This window comes from Mastomys coucha, unplaced genomic scaffold, assembly GCF_008632895.1.
Source record: "Mastomys coucha isolate ucsf_1 unplaced genomic scaffold, UCSF_Mcou_1 pScaffold14, whole genome shotgun sequence".
Lineage (NCBI taxonomy): Eukaryota > Metazoa > Chordata > Mammalia > Rodentia > Muridae > Mastomys > Mastomys coucha.
The window spans coordinates 84,530,250-84,557,783 of NW_022196896.1; the positions used below are offsets into that span (position 1 = coordinate 84,530,250).

Below are 27,534 nucleotides of genomic sequence, written 5' to 3' on the forward strand. Positions count from 1 at the left end.
TTCACAAAGGTCAGTGTGACAAAGTGGGGACAGAAAGGCAGCTTCCAAGGAAGGAGCAGGCCAGTCCCAACCAGATCTAACCACCAGGCAGCAAAGGCTGCGGTAAGCCAATATCCCAAGTCACTTTCAAAGCTAAGAACCAAGGAGCCGCAGAGAACAGAGAAAGCTGGAGACTAAGGTTAGTGTGTGCAGATGCAGCCTGGACGTGCATGGTTTTCAAGATCCACTTTCCATGATAAAAATTATGTCTGTATCATTTTTGTTGACTGAAGATAATTCAAAATATGCCAGTTCATTTCAAATAGTGTAAGTTTTTGAGGACCCAGGGTGTACATAGTTGGTAGAGCGCTCGCGCAGCACACGAAGCCTTAACACCACATCAACTAGGCACTAGTGTATGCTTGCTATCCAAGCATTCAAGTCGTAGAGGCAGGAGGATCATCCTTGGCTACACAGTCAACTCTGGTCGTTCTGAGATACCTGAGACATTATCTAAAAACAAAAAATAAAACAACATTGGAAACATATCTTATGCTACTATTAAAATTTTTCTGGAAATTTTAACCCCTAAGATGCTCTTTACAATAAGTCATAATAGTGACTAGTGTCTTGCCATTTTTTTAACCTACAGACACAGCACCTTCTTCACATTGTCTAGCCTAAAACTATATTGTCTTCTTTGTAGATAAAAATCCATATAAAAATGTAGACAAAAATACAAAGAGCTAGTACCTTTCCAGTGTATAGCTCAGGGTACCTAAGCCCCTAATTAATTCTGTAGAAATGGTCTTGGAGTTCAAAATACTGGCTCTCACTTTCCCAGCAGGTCTGGGTGTCAGACACTGTGTGAGATTTTTCTCATCTTTAAGTATAACAAAACCGTTTGAGACGGGCTTATTATCCCAATTTAACACGCCCGCCTGGCTCCTGCTAAACCAGGAACTAGACTCTTGATTTCAAATATGACATTCATTGCCTCCAAATTACCACACACCCTTGGGCATTGTTTACACAGTGACAACATGAGAACATGAGAAGATGAGAACAGTAAATGAAACCGGGTATTGTGGTACATACTTACAATCCCAATCGCTGAGACAGGAGATTGCCAGAAGTCCAAGACCAGCCTGGGTTATCAAATGAGCTACCTCTAGGGCAGCCTGGGCTATAGTGTGAGACCTTACCTCACTAAAGCATCAGAAAAATTAGAAAAAGAGGGAGAATAACAGGGAGACAAGGGAGAGCAGGCAGAAGTGGGGAGGAGGAAGAATTGATAGTGGCAACAACTGACAAATTCAGGCCCAAAAATTACCTCTTGGTTCCACATGAAATGTCCTGAAACTTATAATTAAATGGTTAGCCATTTAAATCCTCCAAATAATTCATGATGATTTCAATAGTATACAAATAACCCGAAGTTTTATCTCATTTTTATTTTCATATAGAAAACTTTTAAAAGTATCTTGACTTCTCAAGGCATCACTGTGAAGAGAAAAGCAATCTGCTTGGGTTGACCACCACAGCACTCTCCTCTGTGTTTCTTGATTCCCGTGGGAAGCCCCAGTGGCTGGTCCCATGGACTCTAACACCTTTTGTCTTCCCCTGAGCCCAGAATGACAGTTTGCAAGTCCCCACAGTTACATGCCCCCTTTATTTTTCTCTGGTTGTTTAATAGCAGGATAGCTTCTTACCTAAGCTCATGTAGAGGTTTAAGTATTTTTATTGTTGTCCATGGCACTAAGGTTGCAGCCAAGGGTCTTACACACATCAGCTTGTCCATTGAGCTACGTACATCCCCGCCCCTATTTTTTGTTTTTGTTTGTTTTGATTTGTTTGGTTTTTTGAGCCAAGGTTTTACAGTCCAGGTTGATATCAAAGTTGCTATGTATCTAAGGATGGCCTTGAACTCCTAATCCTCTCGCCTCTCCCTCCCAAGTGCTGGGACTACAAGCTTCCTGCCATTTCCAACTCTCGTTACCTATGTTTTACTGGGAATTGGAGCATCAGTAACAAGATGAGGCACAAATGTTTCAGGGACCTCTTTCCAGTCAGCCAAAAAACAGAAGTGAGGAATCAGCAGATAAACTTTCCACTCCCTTGTGGGGTGGGGCGTACAGAAATGGGGGCCAAGGTAAGCATGTTCAGAAAACTGACCACAAAGCTGACTCAAACTGTGTTATTTACAAGAAGTCTACAGTTTGCCAACTGAAAGGATCTGGAAAATGCTGCATGGATCAAGATGAGAGCTGTTTGGAGAACAGAGAGGAGAAGGTAAGTCTCTGCTTCTCCTACTGCAGTTGGGATCGATTCAAAGAACACCGATAAGAAACCCACATGTGTCTACTCTTGTCAGTCACTAGAAGACAAAACTAAGTGAAAAGTCTCAGTTTGAGAGTGCAGTGCAGCCTGGAGGGAAGGCAGGGCGGCAGGAACATAAGACAGCTGGTCACACTGCCTCTGCCGCAGAGAGATGGGAGCTGTGCTGGCATTCTCTCTCTCTCTCTTTCTCTCTCTCTACTCGGTCTGGACTCAGGCCCATAGGATGGTGAACACTCATCTACAGGGAAAGTGTCTCCATCCCAATTAACCAAGTCTAGACTCTCCCTCACAGACATACCTAAAGGCTTGCTCCTAGAGGAATCTAGAGCCTTTAGAGTTGACAATCAATATTAACCACCTTGTCACCTTTGTGTTCATAAAAATAAGTTCCCACAGTAATATAGGTGAGCCAGTGCAGAAGGCCAATGCTCAGTCCTTGGGAGTGTGCAATGCGGCCCTGTGCCTCTGGACCTTTGGGTCAGTGTGTCAGGAGGCATTATGCTATACCTGAAGACTGCTGTATGTCTCTTAGTAACTCTGGGGCTCCATTTGTGTTCTGTTGTGTTTTTTTCTTGAGATGTGTACTAAACTGTATAATGAAGATGAGTTCCAGCCGTTGGACCCATCGCAGGAACCTATATTTCCTCCTGAACTGATCGTAAGTTGCTTTGCTCTTGTTGTTTCATGAAACACTGTAGCGCATGCCCTTTTGTATATACCAGAAAACCACCAAGCTCTACTTGTTAAGAGATGGGGGTGTGTCCACCATGATGGAGTCATTCTCAGGGACTGGTTCAGTTCTTCCAATAGATAATCAAAGCAGGCGAGTGGTGCTGCCAGGACCTTGGGGTCTCTTGGGCTGAATCCTGGCAGCTCGGGATCCTGAGGTCACACAGGTGCTTCTGGGTATCTTAAAGGCTGTTTGTAAAACAGTAAAGTGACAGTAAAATGAATCATAGGACAATGGGATTGTGCTGCTCGTACAGTTAACCACTGGCTCAACATAGTAAAGAAAGAATGGAAAAGGGAAATAATACAGGTCTCATTCTGGTATGGTGGTACTCCTGCTCTGGATTCTGTATGTGGACTCTGCCCTGGAGAGAGCATGGTAGGCAAGAGAGAATCCCCTGGATTCTCAGAACCCAGTGCCTCGTATCCCTCAGAGTGTGAGAACTTCGCTATGAGTCAGTATTTTAAAGTCATATACCTAATATGTATACTAGATAGATATATGCAAGGTTGTAAAAAAATCAATTTCTCATATATAAATATATATACACACACATACATATATATATATGTACACACACATACACACAGAGACACATAACATACAGAGAAACATAGAACATGTAAAGAGACACAACACACAAAAACATACAACTCATACATAAACATACAACACACAACACACACATACACACCAATAAGCAAATAAATAACAAGTGAGGTTTTTTAATTTTCAAGAGAGTAGTGTCCAGTGACATTTTTTCTTTAAGTCAGTGTTCATCTGAGCCCAAAGATGAGTCTCTCTGGGTAACAGTTAACAGAATCTCTAGTCCATTGCTCATTGCTTTACTGAAGTCCCCAGGAGACAGAGGCCAGAAAATGGACTTAACTGCATTTTCACCAGGACAGAGGAGAAAAGTATTCTGAGCTTCTCTCCACCTGGCCTGCAACAATGTTGCCATTTATAGTCAGAAAGATGCAAAATCTAGGACATGTGCACGTGTAGATTTTGCAGTGAGGTAAGTTATCAGAGCTGAGTCTCCTGGGAACCCAGTTCTTCCTCAGAGACCAGTTCTTGCGCAAATTCTAATTCTCCAGGGCTGGAGCAGAACTACAGTAGACCAAAGCTCTTCCACTACCCCACTGCCTCTACAGACACTCGCTTCCCAAATATTAACAGAGCATCCCAATGGATACCTAACAGGATATGATCTCATCACCCTTTCTTGATCCCTAGAAGTTAGGTCTCCTAGGAAAGCTAGAGTGGCCAATAGACCATGTGGATCCTGGAAGGTACAGTGCCTTTGTCTCTCTGCAGAGAATGGCAGAAGATCCAAACAAGAGGAGGCTGATATTCAAAGGGAAGAGGACCATCTGGATCATGCCTGTGACCTTGGATGACCTTCTGGAACTAAAAGCCAGCTACCCCAAAGCACCACTCGTCATGGGGAACACTGCAGTGGGTATGTGTCATCTTGGACATGTTTTAGTTTAGGCCCATTAACCTAAGCATCTCTAAGCATCTGTGCCCCCTCCTTAAACTCTTGGTGAACACAGCTCATTTTTATTCATAGGACTCATGCTCTTTTATAGTGATTTCTTTTTTTCCTTTTGCAAATAAGTTCTATACATCATCAGTTTTCTACTGTCTTACCAGTAACCCAGTGTTCTCTCTTTCTAATTGCTTCCTGTTTTTCTCCTTAAGGACCTGGTATGAAATTTAATGATGAATTCCATCCAGTTTTTATATCCCCACTTGGGCTTCCAGAACTAAATCTTATGAACACTACGAACTCCACAGCTAATGGTGAGCATCTTGTGTTTCAATGAAGGCATCAACCTTGGCTCAGTGGGGGGTTAATAATAGCCAATGACATGACACAGGATGCCTGACTTAATTTATTCATTCAAAGTGACGTACTGGTCACTTACTATGTGTTCTCTTATAAGCATCTTCAGAATGTCTCACTCAGCTGTGTTGCTGAGAATCACATTGTCATCAAAGTCATAACAAGAAGATACCAAAGAGCCAAAGAGCTCAGCTTTGTACAGAAAAATTGGTCAAATATTTTCTTTCTTTAGGAGCATCACACACACACATGCATACTAATGCACATGCATGCACATGTGTGCACAAACTCACTAATTCACATATGTACACACACAATCTTGGCCACAAAATTTAAAATGCAACCGTGAGCAACTTTTTTTTTCCTTCCATTCTTTTCACGAGTTGCCAAGTGTGTTCACATGTCCTGTCTCTTTGGTCTTTATGACAACCCTAGAAAACAGACCTGGGTCATACCTTGGAGTCTCCGAAATCCTATTGAAGATTCAGAATCAAAGGGCCTAAATAAGTTCCCCCAGCCTCCCTAGTCAGGGACAGAGCCTCTGTCTTTTGTGCTTATAATGTACAAACAAAGCTCTCTGAGCCATCCCACCACCAATACCCAAACAACACATTTTAATAGATAATCAATAGGTGACAGGAGCTAAAACCACTAACCCTAAATAGATAAAAATGTCAGCATGAAAAAGAAGCCAACTGGGCATCTTCTTGCTATCCCTCTAACATGTCATCCTTAAGTCAACTGGCCCATTCATTTTTTTTCTTAACTGTTGGAATATTTACTACGAATGGATATAGATATAGGAAAAGATGCATAAGGGAGACAATCCAGGCATGTGGGTGAGGTCACTGGGTAGGGTGCAGTGAAGATGTAGAGACGGGGCTGCAGAGCCAGTAGAGTTGTATCTGTTGCTCCAAGTTTTCTTCATTGCCATCCCTCCTAGGAGCAGTAAGCACTGCCTCCCTTCCCATCCCTCCATGAGACGTTAACACCATAGATAGGTGCACATTTTCTTATGTCCAGTGTGTGAATTAGTACTTGGTGCATGGTGGGATTTTTTAGTCACTTCTCTAGGGATCCAATTAGCCCTGGTAAGACTACACTACTGAAATCATGCCCTGTTAGCACACCAGTGGATAAAACTAGCCTGCAAGCAGGTGTCTGCTCCTGTTCTCCTTTTAAAGAGGGAAGGGCCAAGGGAAGAGATGACTGAGGAAGAAGAGCAAGCGGACAGTGGAAATTTTGCTAGTTTAATGATCTTCAAAGAGAGATTTGAAGTCCTAATGTACTGGCACACTCTATAATCTAGTATCCATGGGACGCTGAAGCAAGAAGGACCATGGGTTTAAGGCTAGCCTGGGCTCTGTAGCGTAGCAAAACTGTCTCAGAAAAAAAGTGGAGGATTTAGAATTTCCATATTTAGTCATTTACTCTGAGAAAACAAATGAAGTATTGAATTTTGACTATCTGTGGTTAATATGTACTGAAATCCAAGGCAAACATGACTATCTGTGACTGAGAAAAAGGATTTGGCACTTAATGTTTGAGGATTGTTTGGAGTTTTCAACACACGACAAAACACCTGAGAGAAGTATCTTAGAAGGAGGAAAGGTTTATGCTGGATCCTGGTTTCCAGCACTCCATTTCATCGTGGCAGGGCAGGTGCGGCTGAGCAGGGCAGCTATATCGTGGCACTTAGGGAGCAGGCAGAGAAAGAATTCCTGCAAGATGACTGTCCTTTTGTATTAGTTACTTGTTCATTGCTGGGGCAAAATACCCAAGAGGAAGCAAGCTTAAGGGAGGAAGATTTATTTTGGATCTCTATTCAAGGGTACGGTCATGTAACGGAAAATCATGAGAACAGGTGCTGGAGGCAGCTGGTCACATGGTGTCCCCAGTCAGGAAGCAGAAAGTGTCAAATGCTAGGTTCTCTTTTTTATGGTTTAGTGTTAAACCCACGCTCTTCTTTCCCCTATGTGGGTCCCCACATTATAAGGCAACACTGCCCTCACTGAGGGAGGTGCCCCTGCTTGTTAATCTCTGGAAACACCATCAAACACTCAGTCAGGCTGCCTGTAAATGTTAACCATCTCAATAAGGCAAACTGTCAGAAGAATCCTTAGTGATCATCAGTTGTTGCCCTCCTAACTAAATATATGAGGAGCAGATCTATTTAGAGGCCTGTTTCCATGCGTGCTTGGCTTACGGACTCACTGTGCGCTTACGTTCTGTTCTCTTGCTTTCAGGGGTAACAATAGGAGCAGGATACAGCCTGGCACAGTTTAATGATACCTTGAAGTTTCTGATATCGGAACAACCAAAGAAGAAGACCAAAACCTATCACGCCCTCCTGAAACATCTGAGGACACTTGCGGGTCCCCAGATTAGGAATATGGCTGTATGTTCTATAAAATAATCCACAGTGTGTCTGTGTGTGGATGTGTGTCTGTGTCTGTGTCTGTGTGTATGTGTGTGTGTGTGTGTGTGTATGAAATGATATAACAAATTATGATATAGACAAATTCTTGTCCAAATCACCTATGTATCATAGGATCCTAGGGAAGCTACTTAAACTCCTTAAACTGTGGTCACTTGATTTTGGAAATGAAAAACCAACCCAATGGAATTGTGTCTAGGGTCCCATCCAGCTTAGACTATCTGTGAGACACATCTTATCTAGGGTGCAGCTCACAAGATCCCACGTTCCCCAAAGCTCTTCTGATTGGTTCTCCTCTCAGACCTTAGGTCTGCTGTCCATTTCTGATATGTATGGCCTATGCACACATCCTTGGACCCCCCCAGTCATCTAGCTGTCACACTTACTGGGTTTTTCCCATTACTTATGACTCTTTATGAATTATAAGTTAATTGGCTTAAGCCACTCGTCATTGCATGCATGCTGGGCAAGCTATCAAGATGTGGGGGCAGGCAGATACACTTTGTCATGATGTCTCCAGCCTTCTGCTGATCTACAGATCGGCCACATATTCTAACATCTGTATTTTGTGTTCACTTCCTAAATGACATTGCTCATCTCAATGACTTGTTCCCATAAGTCCCCTAAAAGGTCCTTGTTCAAGCCTGTCCTAAGCAGACTTTCCTGAAAGCTTAAGGCCATGGAGAAACATTGAGTTTCTTGGCCACATGGCTGAGGTCTGTTTACTGGGGCTTCAGGCTCTCCATCTTCCCCTTTCTTTCCCTTGGCCACACCCTCACGTTTCCCCCTAACCTGCTGACATCACTCCCCAAATTCCCACTCATGTCTCTTACTTAGCTTCATGAAGGAGCACGCATATAGAGGAATGCTTCTGAACAGGCACAAATGTGTGTTAAGACCTTTTCTCTAGGAAGCTATTTCTCCTCACTGCCCATGGGTACCTCCTGAGCCTACAGCATTTAGGGGGGTCAGTACAGCATGGTGTCAGAATTATTTAGCAGCTTCCGAATACTCCCAGATATTTCTGTGTATTTTAAAAGGAGAATTAAAAACTTACACAATCTCTCTGTGTACACGATTCCTTACCTGTCAGATAACTGAATGAAATTTTTTATGTCATCTTTTTATTAGACTTTAGGGGGGCATATTGAGAGCCGCCCGAATTTTTCTGACCTCAACCCCATTTTGGCAGCTGGAAACACTACCATCAATGTTATGTCTAAAGGTAAGAGGTCAAGCTTTGAGCATTTGATTCTACGCTTATCCTTTTTAACATAGACCCTGCTGTATACTATGAACTAGGAACTCAAGAATATCTTGCTTGGCCCCCTGAGGCTCAAACATCACCTCAGACCTGAGGCAGAAGCTGTGAGCCAGAAGATCAATGCTTCTAGACTGGACTTAATGTCTCTGATACAATATTAAATATTTGACCCATTTATAAGCAGTCCAAATTATAGAGTCAAGGAAATTTGAGAAAAGGATTTGGGCCACTGTGATGATGGCTCAGTGGGGTAAGCCCTTGCAGCCAACCCTGGCAACCTGAATTTGATCCCTGGGACCCACACGGCAGATGGAGAAAACTGGGTCCTACGTGCTGTCCTCTGATGGCCACACAAGAACCACAGTGCATGCTCATGCAATTAATAAACCAGTGAATGCAAAAGACAGAAAAAAATGCCAGGCAGTGGTGGTGGATACCTTTAATCCCAGCACTTAGGAGGCAGAGGTAGGCGGATTTCTGAGTTTGAGACCAGCCTGGTCTATAGAGTGAGTTCCAGGACAGCCAGGGCTATACAGAGAAACCCTGTCTCGAAAAACAAAAAAACAAAACAAAACAAAGCAAAAATAGAGAAAAGAATAAGAGGCTTCTCAGGGACTTAAGACATATTTTTGTCATAAGTTTATGACATATTTATTTCCCTGGCTTTGAAAAGAAGCCAGTTTTTATACACTGCTCATGACTTCTCTTTTTATTCCAATATGAGCTTTGTGGAAGAAAACTACACTTAGGAGAATAAAAGCAAATTGATGTTATTCATAGCACTGCCAATGCAAAAATCTCTTCCCTTCTATTAACATTACATTTTTTAAAACTAATTTAAATGATTATGACTATCTAAGAGAAAGCACGAGTGCTTCTAATTTTAATCAAAGAAGAGTGGAAAGAGCTGAATGGGAAGCTCAGTAGTGAAGTGCTCGGTGCATCAGGATACAAGTTCAATCCCAGAACCAACAAGGGGGGAAGAGGCAAAGCATGGCAGCTCTCTTGTCATCCCAGAAGCTGGGGAGGGACAGCAAGCAGATCCCTAGCCAGTCAGCCTCCTGACAGGCTATGTTCAAGGTCAGTGAGAGACGCTGTTCGTAAAGAAAGCAAGGTTGGCAGAGCGTGAGGAACAACACCCAAGGTTGATATCTGGGGTCACACTCTGGCACAAGCATCCTCACACAGACGGTGCACTCACATCACACACACACACACACACACACACACACACACACACACACAAACACACACATTGTACCACTTTGGAAAAGTAATTTAACTTCCTAGGATCTCTCTTTTCTTGTTTGGAAAATGTTATACATTGTAGCAGGTGGTTTCCCAATTACTTTAAAGATGTGTTAAGTCCAGTGTTTGTGAGTGAACGCAATGGGCTATGGGACTTTTAGCTCACCTGGTGCAACCCTATCCTTCTGAAACCTGGGCCCCAAGGTTTCCATGACTTGCCTCAGACAGCCCAGGCTTGGGGCTGGAACTCAGTCCCCTGGGCTCTGGCTCCCAGCCCAGGTCAGTGCATTCGGGTAGTCCTTGTTTGGTAAGCATCTTCATCCTTTTCTCTAACAGAAGGAGAACGGCAGATCCCTTTAAATGGCCCGTTCCTTGAGAAGCTGCCTGAGGCTGACTTGCGACCAGAAGAGGTTATCGTGTCTGTTTCCATTCCTCACTCTGCTGAGGTGAGGTTCCCATACCTTCATCCCAATGCTGCACTGTTCCCAACAGCAGACCACTGACTGCTTCTGAGAGTTTGGGGCCACTCACAGTGAGAGATCCATTCCCGAATGGCCATTCAAGTTGCTTCCACAGAAGGATCACCTTATGACATTAGGGGGTGGGGTGCCTTAAAGGGACAGTGCCTTGAAAAAAAAAAAAAACAGAACCATCTGTGTGAGTGGAGACTTTGGTTATAGATGAATATGCACCCTAGCCGAGAGTATGTAAATATATGGCAATATTGGCCTCAGACGTTTCTGATAAACTGAAAATTTATTATGGAACTATTTGCTGATCACCAATAGTTACAAACTAGGTAATTTAAGTGGAATCATTGGGAACTACGTGACTGCTGTTCTACAATACAATGTTAATCCAGGAAAAGAGTGCAGGAGCTTATTTAAAAGGTCTAAGGTTCTTTCCCCAAAGCTTTCTAAGACTAGTGGGTAAGACTATAAATAGGAAATGAAACTCAGCCACTAAGGACCATAAATGAGTAGACAAGGAACAGGCGCTCTGGCTGAAAAGTCAGTGTAGTGGGGCTAAGGAGGGGAGAGCATGAGGATGGATGGATCTGAGGAAGTTGGGAGCCAGATGTGGAGGACAGCAAGGATCCAATGTAGCCTGTGATAGGTTCCAGATCTGTGTGCAAGGAGGGCACAATTCCAGTTAAGAGGGCTATGAACGGGGTGGGTAGACCAGACCAGAGCAGCCACAGCATCATGGCGAATGAGACTAGAGGAGTGGCTGGAACCTAGCACAGAGCAGGTCAGGTGCAACAAAGAGCTTGCGTCTGTCTTAGCACACGGCCACCTTTGAACTGTTAAAGCAGGGTAACATTTATACAAAAGAGGTGTTTATAGTACAGTGGGTGGCCCAGCACAATGACAGGATAGCCTGGTTGTGAGAGGGCCGGAGATTGAAAGGTCAGGAGGGAGGCCTGTGCAGTCATTCAGGTGGGAGACAGTCGCGAATGTGGTGGCAGAGCGAATGGGCAGAAGAGCCTCTACTGAACAGTACAGCACAGGAGATTCATGTGCAATTACTGCTTCTTCCAGAAGCTTCTATGATATGCTTTATGTTGGTGGGGCTCCAATGAACCCAATCACTTCTCCTACAGCCTCAAGACTCCTCTTCCAGAGAGAGGTGTCTCAACTTCAAGGCTAGAGTTCAAGCCAGAAATGGGATTCTCCCTAGAATGGCATGTGTAGGCCTGGAACTCTGGAGACTGTGTGCTCCAGGGGTTCTCAGCAGCGTTTCTCTTTAGCAAAAGGATCTCATGCAATGAAGCCTATACAGAAGGCAAATAAAAATAGAAAAAAGTGACACTAGGTAGCTCATCCGAGGCACCCCGTCTCTGCCCTCATCTCACCCAGCAGCCCGGGACACACATCATCCGATCCACCCCAATCTCTTCTCAAAACAAATAAAGCCTAAACACTGGAGTCATTTCCTCACGGCCTCAGGCGAAGCCATGAAAAGCAGAGTGCCTGGAGCTTAAGCAGAATCTGAAGCCCAGGCCTGCCACTTACTGTAACCTTGCAGAAGTTACTAACATTGTCCTCGTAACTGGAAATGAGCAGAGCTGCTGAGGATTAAACATTGCTGCACTTGAGACACGTAGGTAGGACAATGCTCGCATGAACTGCCATCACTAATTGTGTCTGTGTGATAAGCCATTTGCAGGATTTTTGCTGTAAACAATCACCAGAAGGTCAAGGGAGATGGCTCAGTGGGTAAAGCACGTGCCATGGCAGACATGAGAATCTAAGTTCAAACCCCAGCAACCTTCATTAAAAATAAATAAAGTGACAAATGTGATGATATATGTATGCTGTGTCGGTGATCTCAGATCTGGTGGTTCAGAGATGGGACACAGAGACTGGCAGCCACACTAGCCAACTGGTAAACCCCAGGTTCAGTGAGAGACCCTGTCTCCAAAAAGAAAGACAGAAGACAGAGAACAACTGAAGAAGACATTTGATGTTGACTTCTTGCCTCTACCTTCACATACTTGTGTACACACACACCACATCATCATCACCACCATCGTCATCATCATCATCATCATCATCATCATCATTATCACAGGGAGAGGAGGAGGAGTTGCTGTGTGGCATGTATTAACCATTCTGAGTATCTCTATCTCCACATACTTGTGTATACACATACCACATCATCATCATCACCATCATCACAGGAAGAGGAGGAGGGAGAGGAGGAGGAGTTGCTGTGTGGTATGTATTAACCATTCTGAGTATCTCTGTCTCTAGTGGCAGTTTGTGTCAGGACTCCGGTTGGCCCAGCGTCAGGAAAATGCCTTTGCCATTGTCAATGCCGGCATGAGCGTGGAGTTTGAGGAAGGTACCAACACAATCAAGGATCTTCAGATGTACTTTGGAAGTGTTGCCCCCACCGTGGTCTCCGCAAGCCAAACCTGCAAGCACCTCATTGGGAGGTAGGTCACAGTTACACGCCTTTCTGCTTGAATTTTCATTAAAACTGTACTTGAGGAAATTTTCTGAGATTTTATAAATCTCTCTGTGTGTGTGTGTGTGTGTGTGTGTGTGTGTGTGTGTTGTTTTGTCTTTCAAGACAGGGTTTCTCTGTGTAGCCTTGGCTGTCCTGAAACTCATTCCATAGTCTAGGCTGGCCTTGAACTCAGAGATCTACCTGTTTCTGCCTTCTGAGTGATAGGATTAAAGGTGCGCCCCACCACCACCTGACAACATGTATCGCAGGTTTCTATACCATTGTTGCAGAAATGGCATAGTTTAAGTAGATCCTGATTTTAAGTAGTTGACCTGCAAAATAAGCAAATATCTCCAATACTGGATCCTGAAAATGAAAAAGTATCATTAAGCTACATCAAGAAGATGGACTCTTTGGAATGTCAGAGGGCTTTGTTGTAGTAACCCTCACTATGGCTGGCTTCTAGAAAGGTTTTTGTTAAAAAAAAAAAAAATCTCCAGCTAGTGTTTTTGCAATCACTTGTATTTAACCACATATGCTCATTCCCAGTGGGTGGAATTTAACGTGGTTTTCCTCAGATAGTGAGTGAAACCCTCACTTCTGAGACAACCATGGAAACTTTCCCCTGGTGAAAACAGAACCCCGGACTTCAGAAACCTTAGGTTTTTAGCAGGGTTGATTTTGTTTTTTAACCTAAGTAAATTCGTATGAAGGAAGACTTGGCAACCATTAAATCAGATTCTGAAGAAAGCTAAGGAGCCTGGTGTGGTAGAGCATTCAGGAAGATCACATGCTAGAGGCCAGTCTCCGCTGTCTAAGACCCTATCTCCAAATGATAATAAATACAAAAACCTAATGGCATATCTTAAGGATATTTTGTTTGGACTTGAAAGGTAACTACAGTTACACCCCATTTTTTCATTGCTGCAGTTTGATGTTTGCCTGCTTGCTGTAACAGACTTTTTGTGACTATAACAAAATCCTGGAGACAAGTCATTTACAAAAGAGAAGGGCTTTATTTTGGTCTGTGAGTCTAGGGGCCAAAGGTCCCAGAGCATAGTGCTAGCAAGGTTTTGTTGCTTCAGTTCTCTGTAGAAAATGGAAGGGCATTTGCAGAAGACAAATAGACAATGTTGCTCTGTAACACTCTGCGCTCACCAGAAGAGGTCTAGCCCTGGCAAGGTTATAGTCCCTTCTAAAAATAGATTGCTTGGTCTGGCAACTGCACCTCCTCTCAACTGCACCATGGCAGTGATCACCTTTCGACCTGAGACAGAGAAAGAACAAACCTCAGGACGGACTTTGGCTGTTCCGTGAAATGTTCATCTTCTGTCCTGCCAGGCAATGGGATGACCAAATGCTGAGTGACGCATGCCACTTGGTCCTGGAGGAGATCCGCATCCCACCAGATGCTGAGGGCGGCATGGTGGAGTACCGGCGCACCCTCATCATCAGCTTGCTCTTCAAATTCTACCTCAAAGTGCAAAGATGGCTAAATGAAATGGTAAATAGCTTCTCTGGGCCCCTGGGTGACTGGATCTGTACAAGAAGAATACCCACCCCCGCCCTGGCAGAGAATAGTATGGGGTGGGACCCTGCAGCTCCTCTGTCCTTCTCCCTTCAGTCTGAGTCTCAGAAGGGAGCAGCCACACTATTCTGTGGGATAAATGCTAACATTCCAAGTGACGTTGTCCAACAACAATGAAAAGTCGTCAGTAAGCAAATTGCATTATGTTCCTCTTTAAAAAACGTTTTCTTGATGATATTTTAATTCTTATAGATCCAAATGAGGGAAGAAATAATATTCAATACCATTGAGTATTCAAACACTACCAGTATTTTAGTGTGTGTCCTTCTAAAACCCTTTCTATATAAGTATGTGTAGGGTGGGGTGGGTGAGTGGATATAACTGCTTAGTAAAGCTTGGTTATTTCACTTTTTTCAGTGTTATTAACTATTTTTCATGACACCATAGATACTAGTTCCTTGACATGTCCATTAGATAGACCATTATCTAATCCATTCTTTAGTTTTAGACACATCTGCACTGATGAAGATTCAGTGATAGAAATCTTTCGACTGCCTTACTTTTAGACATACAAATTGTTTCCACATCTCTGTTACCTTCTTAGCCAGCTTACTTTAAAACTATGTCCACAGTCCTTGCTTAGATTTTGCCTTATGTGTGGGATGTCCCTTTGACAAGTCTAAGCCACAGACTGACACAAATACAGCAGAAAAATGACCACCTGAATGAATATCTCTTAAATGACTGAGGACATTTTGCTGTTCGGTTAGCTGGCCCTTCCCATTCACACGTCGTATCAGCAGCAGATCCGTGTGTTCTATTACACATCTTTATTAACTATGGTTTACCTATTTAGTATGTAGGCATCTAATCAGATACATAATATATAATCTGAGGAATCTTTTTATTTCATTTATTATATAACTAGAGCCTCACATGTATTGGTCAAGAACACTACCAGTGAGCTACAGCCCGGACATTATACTCTCTTGTGTACTGCATATGCGCACTATTATTACAGACACAAAATTCCAAAAATCAACCTTAAGGTAGGAAGCCTACCCTAGCCATTATTGACATTCTATAATATATACTTATACTCACTCATCTATATAACTATATTTTACATATTTTATATATTTTTATAATTTTTGCAATGCTGAAAATATACTGTGCATAAATTTTGTAACCTGTCTTTTTTACTTACTTATATTCCATAAACTGATTGTCTTTTTTTTTAATTCATACTTTAAAACATCTTTCTTTATCACAGTGTTTTGGCATGTGTAAAACTTGTCAGTTAAGACAAGGATATCCTTTTTTCTTCTACTAAAAATAGATTTTTTTCATATGATATAATCTGATTATATTTCCCTCCTCCTATTGCTCCCAGGTCCTGCCCACTTCCCCACCTATCCTGATACACACCCTTTCTGTCTCTAGTTGGAAAGTAAACAACCAACTAAAGAATTATATTGAAATAAAATAAAAAAAACAAACAAATCAGAATATGGCAAAAACAAGAAAATGAACCAAGAAACAGAAACAAAGAAAGAAACAAATAAAGGAAGAAAGGTAGATGCAGAGACCAACATTCCCACACACAGGAATCTCATAAAAACCCAAAACTAGAAGCCATAATATACACATACAAAGGACCTGTATGGTTAAAAAACAAACAAACAAAAGCAAACTAACTGGGAAATCAAAAGAAATGGATTATTTTCTTGTACATACCACCTATCAAAGTTAAATCAATATCAGATAAGCAATTTAAACAGACCTATAAACCCTAGTGAAATAGAAGCAGTCATTAAAAGTCTTCCAACCAAAATAAGCCCAGGGCTAGATGGTTTTAGCACAGGTTTGGACAACACTTCAATTACATGCAATGCCGTCTCAGTATTGGTGCTAGGAGATACCCAGTGGGGCTCTATAGAACTATCTAAGGTCAGGAGTGGGGATAATCTCCAACAGTTTTGTCATCCGAAAGGATTATAGCTATCCCAGGGTGTGTGTGTGTGTGTGTGTGTGTGTGTGTGTGTGTGTGTGTGTGTTTCCATGTAAAGCTAAAAATTGACTTTTAAAGTTCTGTGAAGAATCATATTGGAATTTTGATGGGGATTGTGTTGAATCTGTACACTGCTATTGGTAGGATGACCATTTTTCTCTACTAATTCTGCTGATCCAAAAGCAATGAAAGATCTTTCCATCTTCTGAAATCTTCTTCAATTTCTTTGTTCAATGTCTTACAGTTTTTAATCATACAAGTCTTTCACTGGCTTGGCTAGCATTAACCCCAGATATTTCATGATTTTTGAAGCTATTGTATAGAAAGGTGTTTTTTCTCTGACTTATTTCTCGGTCTATTTGTCATTTGTATATAGGAGGGATACTGGTTTTTAGTGTGTGTACATTTTGTATCCTGTTGCTTTGCCCCAAGTATTTATCAGTGGTAAGAATTTCCCACTAGGTTTTTTTTGGTTTTTTTTTTTTTTGGTTTTTTGGTTTTTCGAGAGACAGGGTTTCTCTGTACAGCCCTAGCTGTCCTGGAACTCACTCTGTAGACCAGGCTGGACTCAAACTCAGAAATCTGCCTCCCAAGTGCTGGGATTAAAAGCATGTGCCACCACTGCCCGGCCCCACAAGGATTTTTTTTGAGTCACTTATGTATACTGTCATATCACCTGCAAATAAAGATACTTCTATTTTTTCCTTTCCTATTTGTATCCCCTTTGAACTCCATCAATTATTGCTCTCACTAAGACTATTCAGTACTAACTGAATAGGTGTAGAAAGAGTGATCAACTATGTCTTGTTTCTGATGTTAGTGGGTTTGCATTGAATTTCTCTCTATTTAAACTGATGTTGGCTATGAGCTTGCTGCAAATTGCCTTTTTTCTGTTGAAGCATGTGCCTTGTATCTTTGATCTCTCCAAGACTTAAATCATGAAGGAATGCTGAATCTTGCCAAAGGTCTTTTCCACTTCTTTTTTTTTTTTTTTTTTAAGATTGATTTATATGAGTACATTGTCGCTGTCTTTAGACACACCAGAAGAGGGCATCAGATCCTATTACAGATGGTTGTGAGCCACCATGTGGTTGCTGGGATTTGAACTCAGGACCTCTGGAAGTCAGTGCTCTTAACAGCTGAGCCATCTCTCCAGCCTCTATCTTTTCTGCTTCTAATGAGATGATCACGTGATTTTTTTCTTTCAGTTTGTTTATATGATAGATTACATTTGTAGATTTATATATGTTTGAACTATCCCTGCATCTCTGGGATAAAGCCTATTTGACCATGGTAGATGATCTTTTTGATATGTTCTCTAATTCAGTTTACAAGTATTTTATTGAGAATTTTTGTATCTGTTCATAAGGGAAATAATTCTCTTGGGTTTTTATGTGGCTTTTAAACAGCCTTGTTTTAAAAAAAAAACCTGGGCAATATTCCCTTTTCCTATTTTTTGAAATAATTTGAGGACAATTGGGATTAACTCTTATTTGAAAGTCTGTAGAACTATGTGCTAAAACCATCTAGTCCTAGGCTTATTTTAGTTGGAAGACTTTAATGACTGCTTCAATTTCACTAGTGGTTATAGGTCTGTTTAAATTGATTATCTGATATTGATTTAACTTCAATAGCTTGTATGTATGAGAAAATCACCCACTTCTTTTAGATTTTCCAATATGGTGGAGTACAGATTTTTAAAGTATCTTCTTATGATTCTTAGGATTTCCTCAGTGTCTGTTGTGATGTCTCCATGTTCATCTCTAATTTTCTTAATTTGGATCTTCTCTCTTCATCTTTAAGTTAAGTTGACAAGTGTTTGTCAGTCTTACTGATTTTCTCAAACAACTCATTGTTTCACTGATTCTTTGTATTGCTTCTTGTTTGTTTGTTTCTATTTTGAGCCCTGAGTTTGATTATTTCTTGCTATCTACTATCTTTGAGTGTTATTTTTATTATTGTTGTTCTAGAGTTTTCAGGTGTGCTGTTAAATTCCTAGTATGAGATATTTCTAATATTTTATGTAGGCACTGGGTGCTATGAACTTGCCTCTTAGAATCACCTTCATTGTGTCCCATAAATTTAGTTGTATATGTGTATTCATTTTCATTCACAAATTTCAGAAAATCTTTATTTATTTCTGTCTTTACTCATCTTTCATTTAGCTGTTCAGTTTGCTTGATTTTGTGAGCTTTCCAGTTGTTTCTATTGTTGATATCCATCTTTAACCTGTGGTGGTCAGATAGGATGCAGGGTGTTACTTTGATTTCCTTGTATCTGTTAAGACTTGCTTTGTGTCCAAGTATGTGGTCAGTTTTGAAGGAAGTTCTGTTGGCTCCTGAGAAGAAGGTGTGTCTTTTTGTATTTAGATGAAATGTTCATTAAGTCCATTTGGTTTATGACACCATTTAGCTTCAGTATTTATCTGTCTAGATTTTGTCTGGATGCCTACCTACTGGCAAGAGTTGGCTATTAAGTCTCCCAGTATCAGAGTGTGGCAGCTGCTATGTGATATAAGTTGCGGTAGTGTTTCTTTTATGAACTTGGGTGCCCTTGTGCTTGGTGCACAGATGTTGAGAAGTGTAATATCCCCTTGGTGGATTTTCCCTTCAGTGAGTGCATAATGTCCTTCCCTATCTCTTCTAATTAGTTTTGATTTGAATTCTATTTGTCATATATTAAAATGACTACATTGGCTTGATTCTTATGCCTGTTTGCTTGAAACATCTTTTTCCATCTATTCATACTGAAGTGGTGTCTATCCTAGACAGTAAAGTGTTTCCTGCATATAGCAGCAAGATGGATCCTGTTTTCATATTTAATCATATTCTGTGTCTTTTATTGGGAAACAGAGACCATTAATGTTGAGAGATATCAATGAGCAGTGTTTGTTGATTCTCAGTTTTTTGTTGTTTTGGTTTGGTTTGGGTTTTTTTGTTTTGTTTTGTGGTGGTATGGGGATTTTTTCCCTTTATTTTGATTTGCTGATCTATATTACTTATTCCTTGTGTTTTCTTAAGTGTGGTTGGCCTCTAGAGGTTGAAGTTTTCCTTCTAGCACCTTCTGCAGGGCTAGATTTCTAGATAGGTAATGTTTAAATATTATGTTATTATAGACTATTTCTATAGTATTTCTCCATCTATGATGATTGAAAGCCTTGCTGGGTATAGTAGGGTTGACATCTGTGGCTTCTTAGAGTTTGTAAAACATCTGTAAAATAATATATATACTATATATATAATTTATATATAAATATACAAATATATATACAAAATAATATATACTATATAATTTATATATATAAATTTTATATATAATATATATGTGTGTATATATATATATATATACATATATATACATAAAATTTGGGGTTTGTCCCTTGAAGCTTTTAATAGTCTTCCTTTGTTCTAGACATTTAGTATTTTGTTGATTATACTGTGACATGGTGTTCTGTAAGCTTCTTGTTCTTTAATAGACATGCTCTTCTATAGGTTGGGGAAACTTTTGCCTATGATTTTGTTGAAATTAGTTTCCGTGCCTTTGACGTGGGTTTCTTCTCCATCTTCTATTCCTATTATTCTTAGATTTTGTCTTTTTATATTGTTCCAGATTTCCTGGATGCTTTGTGCTAAGATTTTGTTTTAATTTAACATTTTCTTTGCCCAAGATATCCATTTCTTTTATCTTGCCTTCAATGTGTGGTGAGGTTTTCCTTGGAGTTTCCTATTCGACTTTCTTAATTTTTTCATTTCCATATTTTCCTCACTTTGAGTTTTCTCTATTAACTCTATTTCCCCTTGCAACTCTTGGACTGTTTTGTGGGTTTTTTTATCCCACTCTCGGTGTTTTCATAGATTTCTTTAAGGGATTCATTCATTCCCCCTTTAAAGACTTCTAATGATTCATAAAGGCTATTTTGGAGTCCTTGTCTTATGCTTCAGCTATGTCGGGAGACTCAAGACCTACTGTGGTAGGGTTCCTGGGCTCTAGTGGAGACATAGTGTCTCATTGTTATTGATTGTGTTTTAGGCTGGCATGTAGGCATCTGGGTTTGGGATGACTGTAATTCTAGGTGCTGCTTTCTGGTCTCATCTTTGTTGGGTGTATGTTTTGTTCCTTGGCTTCTGTTTCCCTCTCTGGTTTTTAGGGGAGTGTGCTGGCTGTGTGTTCCCTTGTAGAGGGTTAAATGTGTTTCTAAGTATTGAGAGCTCACAGTTAGAGACAGAGATTGGCTAGAAGAAAGTGACTGGAGGAACCCATAGTGGGAATGGAGCAGGGAGTGCTGCTAGGATCTGCTAAGTCCCCTGGGAATTGGGGCAGAGAGGGAGGAAAGGCCACAGCTGGTACCCTGCCATGGAGCTGGGGATGAGACTGAGGGCATAAAGGAAGAAGAGTGAGTATACAAAGATTGCCTGCTTCCCTGGCATATCTCTGATTTTCATCTGTGGAATTCAGAGGCTGCCTCAGGGCTGGTGTCCCAGAACTGTTTTTTCCAGTGCCCATAAATATATTTCTACAAAATTATTTCTCATGATTGCAGAATTTTGTATCCAAGTTTACCATAAATTCTCTGTGGTTACATATTTAGTTTAATGCTATTTTCTTAACTATCATCAAGACATACTTCCTTCAGTCATTCACAAGGAGATCTAGTGAATGCTTGCTGAAGTGGGTCTCCCCTTCTCTGAGTGCCTGAATGGAGATGGTAGTTTCTCTACTCATTTACGGAACTTGAAATTCTGGGCTCTCTTAGCAAAGCCAGCGTCAAAGATCTTGAACACTAAATTGGATAAATATTCTGTTTCTTTCTTTCTTCTTTCCTTGTGTGTGTGTGTGTGTTTGTGTGTGTGTGAGAGAGAGAGAGAGAAAGAGAGAGAGAGAGAAAGAGAGAGAGAGAGAGAGAGAGAGAGAAGACAGCTTAGTCAGTTCTTTCCTTCCACCATGTAGATTCTGGGGATTGAACTCAGATTATCAGGTTTAATTAACGGCAAACACCTTTACTCACTGAACCATCTCATGAGCCCAGATCATTCTGTCTCTGTACTTGTTTCTCCGGTCAGTAGCTCAGGTTGTAAAATCGAATGCAAAGTAACCTTTTTCCCCAGGATCCCCAGAAGTTTCCTGACATCCCAGAAAAGTTTGTGAGTGCCCTAGACGACTTCCCCATAGAAACACCCCAAGGAATCCAGATGTTCCAGGTGGGTAAGGCTTTTTATTAATCTACGCATTCAGACATGTGTTATATACACACAACTCTCTTTTCAATGACTTTACTATGAGTAAACATACAGTCTTATAAAAGCCAGCCAATGTCTTATTTGGTCACACATATACAATTTCCGTGGTTTACTCAAGGCTGCTTGAGGAGTTAGAGGCTGGATCTTCCTTCTTGACTTTTTTCCAGGTTTCCTGACATTTCTCCTCCACTTTGTTAATTTTGATCTTCCTTTAAAGGAATCAACACTAAATGCCTTTCCAAGTGCTTCTGTGCTTTACTACAGCCACTCTAAATCTCTTGGAAATGTGGGTATATTGGTTGCCCTTTATCAGTTGTATAAATTATGCTTTAGTGCAAGCTATGCTGGAACATACTATTTTGTGTGTGTCCTAATTCCTAGTTAGCCTGAAGAGTCCTTGAGGACATTAACGACATTCTCTTTGCAAAAGGGTCTTTCGAACAGACTACATCCTTACCATATACTTGAGAGATATTTACTAGTGTCCATTTGCACACTTGGTTACCCAGTCACCTATAGCTTTTTTGATTATAAGTAAAGCCAGACACAGCAACCCAGGCTTCATGTCTGGTATCAAATATCTTGTCTTGTTTCTTAACAGTGTGTGGATCCCAAACAACCCCAGCAAGATCCAGTTGGGCACCCAGTCATGCACCAGTCGGGCATTAAACATGCCACAGGGGAAGCTATATTTGTTGATGACATGCCTCCCATTGACCAAGAACTCTGCCTTGCCGTTGTCACGAGTACCAGGGCCCATGCAAAGATCACGTAAGGAAAGGCACAGTGATTGCATCTGCTACTAACCTATGTTCACTATTTCATCTTCAACCTGACAGCTTATTAAATATTTAGGTCAATTTAGAATAGTCATCTCTTCTGGGTGAGAACTGGCCATCCTTAAAGCACAGTTACAAATGTCAGAACACCTGCTCTTATTTTTCAGCATGGACTGTTACTTCATAATTTAGCTTTATTCATCACAGATTTCTCTGTCTGCGGAATCCTCTTTCTGTACTGTGAAGTTTCCTCTGCAACCTTAAACCCTGCCTTCTGTTCCTCCCAGATCACTTGATGTATCGGAAGCCCTGGCATGTCCGGGTGTGGTTGATGTGATCACAGCTGAGGATGTCCCAGGAGAAAATAACCACAGTGGAGAGATTTTTTATGCACAGAGTGAGGTGTGTGGTTTGTTATTCTAATATTCCACTCCCATGTCAAAATCATTGTTGGCTGTGGCTACAACATTCACAGATTCATGTCTACCTCATAAATATTGCTAGAGCCCAGAGGCTGTCTCAGCCACTCTTCCATTCCATCTGACATCTTGAATCACCTTGAGATTTTGACAAAAGTTTAAATCTTCTCAAAGAAGGCTTCCAACTGTTGGGAATGTCATGTAAGCAATGCAAAGCATAAGACATTCTTAAAAGGAAGAATCATAGAGTGACTAGATCACTCTGCATGCTACAGGAGCAATGGGGAGTGTGGGCAGAGACCACAGCAGGCAAATCATTAAACTCAAGTAACTAAGTTCTATTTACAGCTTTGATTAGTCCCATTCAAGCCACTGTTTGAGGTTGGGTTTTCATGGATAGAAAACGGTCTTCCTAAGCTAGGTACAGTGGTACATGCCTTTGATCCCAGCACTCAAGAGGCAAAGATAAGTGGATCCCTGAGTTCTAGGCCAGCCAGGTATAAAGAGAAACCTTGTCTTGAAGAAACAAAAGAGAGAGGGGAGTAGAAACAGGGAGAGGGAGAGAGAGAGGTCTTCTGGTCCTCCAAACATCAGTGAGTGATATAAGAACGTGGAAGCATTCATTGCTTTTGGGAGATTCTGTTTTATTGTTTGCCTTTGCTTTGAGACAAGATGTCATGTATCCCAGGCTGGCCTTGAACTCATCATGAAGTCATGAGTTCCACATCCCCAGTTTATGTGATGCTGGCTATCTAACCCAGGGCTTCATGCATGCTAGGCTAACACCATGCCTACTGAGCCATATCCCCAGCCCCTGAGTCTGTGTTCTAACTAATGGCACGTGGCTTTTCTGCAGGTCATTTGCGTGGGTCAGATCATCTGCACCGTGGCTGCTGATACCTACATCCATGCAAAAGAAGCAGCTAAACGAGTGAAGATTGCTTATGATGACATAGACCCAACCATTATCACAATAGAGGTAGATTACTGTCCATCTTCTGGAATGACGGGGGGTGAAACATACTGTGAACAGAATTCAACCAGCGGGTCATGGAATAAAATAATTTGTGTTTCAACTCTGCTTTAACCAGTGTTCTGTGTAGGTTTGGAGTGCAGTCTCTGATAATCTATCCACACCTCAAGTCAGAGTCTTGAGACTCCTGTGTAAATCCCTCTTCTCACCAGCACTTCTGCAGGGACCTGTAAAAAATGAAGCACCCTGTACCTACTTCTCCCATGGCCTCTGACCATGGCCTAGCTTGAGAATACAGAAAGTTAACACCAGAAAAATGACATCCTCTTCACAGGCAGTGAGTGGGAGGGTCTAGGGCACTGTGGAATTCATGACAGTTGCAACACTCACCAGCTACTGGTCACTCTGCCTCTCTGCCCATTCTCTGATTACACACAAACTCTGAAGGCAGACCACTTGAGTTCGGGATGTGATTCTGCCTTTTACAGTCTCTGAACAGCAATACAGACTTTGGCAAGTTAACTAAGTGTCTCACACTTCATTTTATTCCTGTATAAAATGGAAACTTTTAGGACCTGCACCAAATGGTTATTGGAAAATGGTAGCTGCCATTTTGCTTTTGCTACTATTAATGGAGGCAAGGATATGTTTTATTTTGTTTGGTTTGGTATCCGCTAAAGTGCTAATGCCATAGCAGATGTCAGTACTTTGTGTTGGATGGTAGAGGCATAGAGTGTTTGATAGACAGAGAGAGGCATAAGTAGGGTGCAGCCTTGAACATCTCAGCTTTGCCCTGTTCTCCCTAACAGCTGTCAGTTCATCCTTACCTATTAATGATGCTTTAACTGTCCCTGAAGCCGGTTCCTCTTTTCATCCTCACTTTCTGGCCCCACCCTTAATAAGTTATTATCACATGGCCACATTGTCAAGAGGTTCCTGACTTCCATTTCAGCCCATCTACTCACAACATTAACTTTCTAGCCCTTGGGGTTCATCAAATCACCTTTCCTGTTCTGTGTCCTCCTAGGCAGTGCCAACACTCCGAGGTGTAGAATCAAGGCCATTCACAGACCTGCCCCAACCCTCCTTCTAACTCATTAGCTACTCTCATTGTCCGCTGCTTCTTCATAAAGAGCCCACATCCCAGCCAACCTGGCTCCAGTCTCACTTTGGCCCCTCACTTACCCTATCAAGTACCATTGACTTAAAATGATCCAGGATCCAGTTCAAACCATCAATTCCAGGACATTCCAGAATGTTCCAGGCTTTATCTGCCCTCTTCTTGACCCCTCTTTACTCCATATACTCTCCTTGCCCCAGAGCCAACACCTTAGTGGCAGACCACCTCAGATAGTCAATCAGCCATCTGGAATTTGGGCTGTGTTTATGTATACCCTGGTACTTCTACAACACCTACAAATACAGCTAATTCAATTTCTGCTGACTCAGCTTCTGCTGTCAGGCTCCAAGTGTCTTAGTTTGGAATTCAAATAGGGACAAATGGCTTATTAAAATTTTTTTAAAAAAATTTTATTTTGGTTTGGTTTTCTATTGCAGCAAGCTCTAGAACACAATTCTTTCCTTTCTGCTGAGAAAAAAATTGAACAAGGAAATGTAGATTATGCCTTCAAACATGTGGACCAAATCATTGAAGGTATGTGCAGCTGAAAAGAGCCAGAAAAAGGAGGCAACGTCAGCATGTGCATTCTAGGAGTGAACTAGGGAGAGAGAGCTTTTTTAATGGGAAAGAAAGGGTTTTTAATTGATTTTTTTTTTTTAGTTAGTGTTTAAAATAATGGATTTTGTTATGCTGCCTTGTCCTATACCTCACTGAACTTTGCTTAGGTTCCTGGTCCCACCCCACCACTACCCTCACATCCATCCTTCCCTCTTCTCTGGTTTCCTACCGTCCCCAAAATACTCCCTCTTCTAGTGTGTGTGTGTTCGTGTGTATTCTCTTGTTTGTTTTGAGACAGGATATTCCCGCACAACCCTGACTGTTCTGGAACTCCCTATATAGACCAGCCAGGCCCCAAACTCACAGAGATCTACCTGCCTCTACCTCCTGAGTGCTGGGGTGAAAGATGTGTGCCACCATACCTGACCAGCTCTGCCCATTTTAAATTTACATCCTCACTGACAAGTTACTGTACCATTCTATGCCTCACTGATTGTTAATGTCACCTGACTCAGGCATTGGCATTATGTCACCTGTTAATGTCACCTGACTCATGTACATGGCATTATCTCAATATGCCACCTGACATGGGTAATGCATCAGTATATTGTTTTAGCTCCCCTATTTTGCAGCTGAGAACTTCATGTTTAACAGCTTGGACAAATTCACCTACCAGGTTGATGGCAGAACCTGGATATGTAGCCAGACTAGTCTCAAGTTCAGCACATGATAGATCTAACCACCTCAATAAATCAATGTAGAAACCAAGGCCAAGGGAGTGGATAACCCAGGACCACTCGACCAACAGGGCACAGACAGCATTTACAAAGGTCTTTTAACCAAATGATATGAAGCCCAGCCCCATGGACTAGTGAGATCCACCCCTTTTTCTTTCTTCATTTTATTTTATGTGCATGGATATTTACTCACATGTATGTTTGAGCACCATGTATATGCCTGGTGCTCAAGGAGACCAGAAGAGAGACTGAGATCCCTTTAGACTAGAGTTAGAAATGGTTGTGAGCCACCATGAGAGTGCTGGAAATCAAACCAGGGTCCTCTGAAAGAGCAGCCAGTACTCTTAACCACTGAGCCATCTCTCCAGGCTCATCATGCAAATTACTATTTACAAACAAAACACTCAAAGAGCTCCTCCACATTGAAACCTGTGTCTAAACTTTGTCCTGTGTGTATGCTTTGCAGGTGAGATCCACGTGGAAGGCCAGGAACATTTTTACATGGAAACACAAACTATCCTGGCTATCCCACAAACTGAAGACAAAGAAATGGTGTTACACTTGGGGACACAGTTTCCAACCCATGTGCAGGTAACGGGGGGGAGGGGTGGTCTCTGGAAAGGGCATTTCAGAATATCCTATATGATTCCCTTGAAGCTGGGCAGTGGTAACACATGCCTTTAATCCCAGCACTCAGGAGGCAGAAGCAGAGGGATTTCTGTGAATTCAAGGCCAGCCTGGTCTACAGAGTTAGTTCCAGAACTGCAATGACTACACAAAGAAACCCTGTCTCAGGGAGAGAGAGGGAACCTCCACTCTTGTGCCTTAAACTCCCTGTACAATTGACACTGGCTAAACTCTAGCATAATGAAATGGGGCAGATGCCTTTAAAAGTGACCAGGAAATCTTGTGACATGCCAAGGTATAAGACAAGGTCCATCTTTCCCTGTAGAACAGTAACAAGGTGAAAATCTCAAAAGAGGGTTTGAGTGGACATTTCTCCAAAGAAAATATGTAAATGACCAGTAACCTAAGATTGTAATAAATTATTATTTAAAATCCAAGTACAGAGTGTCTCCCCCACCTTTGACCGTTTATGTTCCCAGATGAAAAACACATAATCTTTATATTTTCTTATGCCTTAAGCAGCACAGTAGCTGGCCAGCTGCCTGCCCTCCATGCTGTTACAGTTCATTTCCCTATGGATAACACTGTATTACTACTTACTATTTACTATGTTTCACCTGGGCTGCTCTTAGCTACAACTGGCCAGCCCACATGGCCATGTTTTCTCTACTCCTACCCCATAGCGCCTCTCTCCCTCTCCCTCCTGAACATTCTTCTTCTTCTATGGTAGCTTCTCCACTCCA

The 27,534-nt window shown here is 41.7% G+C and overlaps 1 protein-coding gene across 1 annotated transcript in view; it reads left to right on the forward strand.

The window, feature by feature from the left end:
- The window catches only part of LOC116088456 (aldehyde oxidase 4), a 65,601-nt gene that overhangs the window by 20,662 nt on the left and 17,405 nt on the right, over window positions 1-27,534 (forward strand). Inside the window, exons 7-21 of the mRNA XM_031367555.1 lie at window positions 2,188-2,271; window positions 2,897-2,977; window positions 4,367-4,511; window positions 4,754-4,855; window positions 7,145-7,296; window positions 8,467-8,560; window positions 10,184-10,293; window positions 12,604-12,788; window positions 14,144-14,306; window positions 21,447-21,539; window positions 22,180-22,349; window positions 22,645-22,759; window positions 23,633-23,755; window positions 25,307-25,403; window positions 26,631-26,755. Of these exons, the coding sequence (XP_031223415.1) occupies window positions 2,188-2,271; window positions 2,897-2,977; window positions 4,367-4,511; window positions 4,754-4,855; window positions 7,145-7,296; window positions 8,467-8,560; window positions 10,184-10,293; window positions 12,604-12,788; window positions 14,144-14,306; window positions 21,447-21,539; window positions 22,180-22,349; window positions 22,645-22,759; window positions 23,633-23,755; window positions 25,307-25,403; window positions 26,631-26,755 (1,839 nt within the window). The remainder of the gene's footprint in view (window positions 1-2,187; window positions 2,272-2,896; window positions 2,978-4,366; window positions 4,512-4,753; window positions 4,856-7,144; window positions 7,297-8,466; window positions 8,561-10,183; window positions 10,294-12,603; window positions 12,789-14,143; window positions 14,307-21,446; window positions 21,540-22,179; window positions 22,350-22,644; window positions 22,760-23,632; window positions 23,756-25,306; window positions 25,404-26,630; window positions 26,756-27,534) is intronic.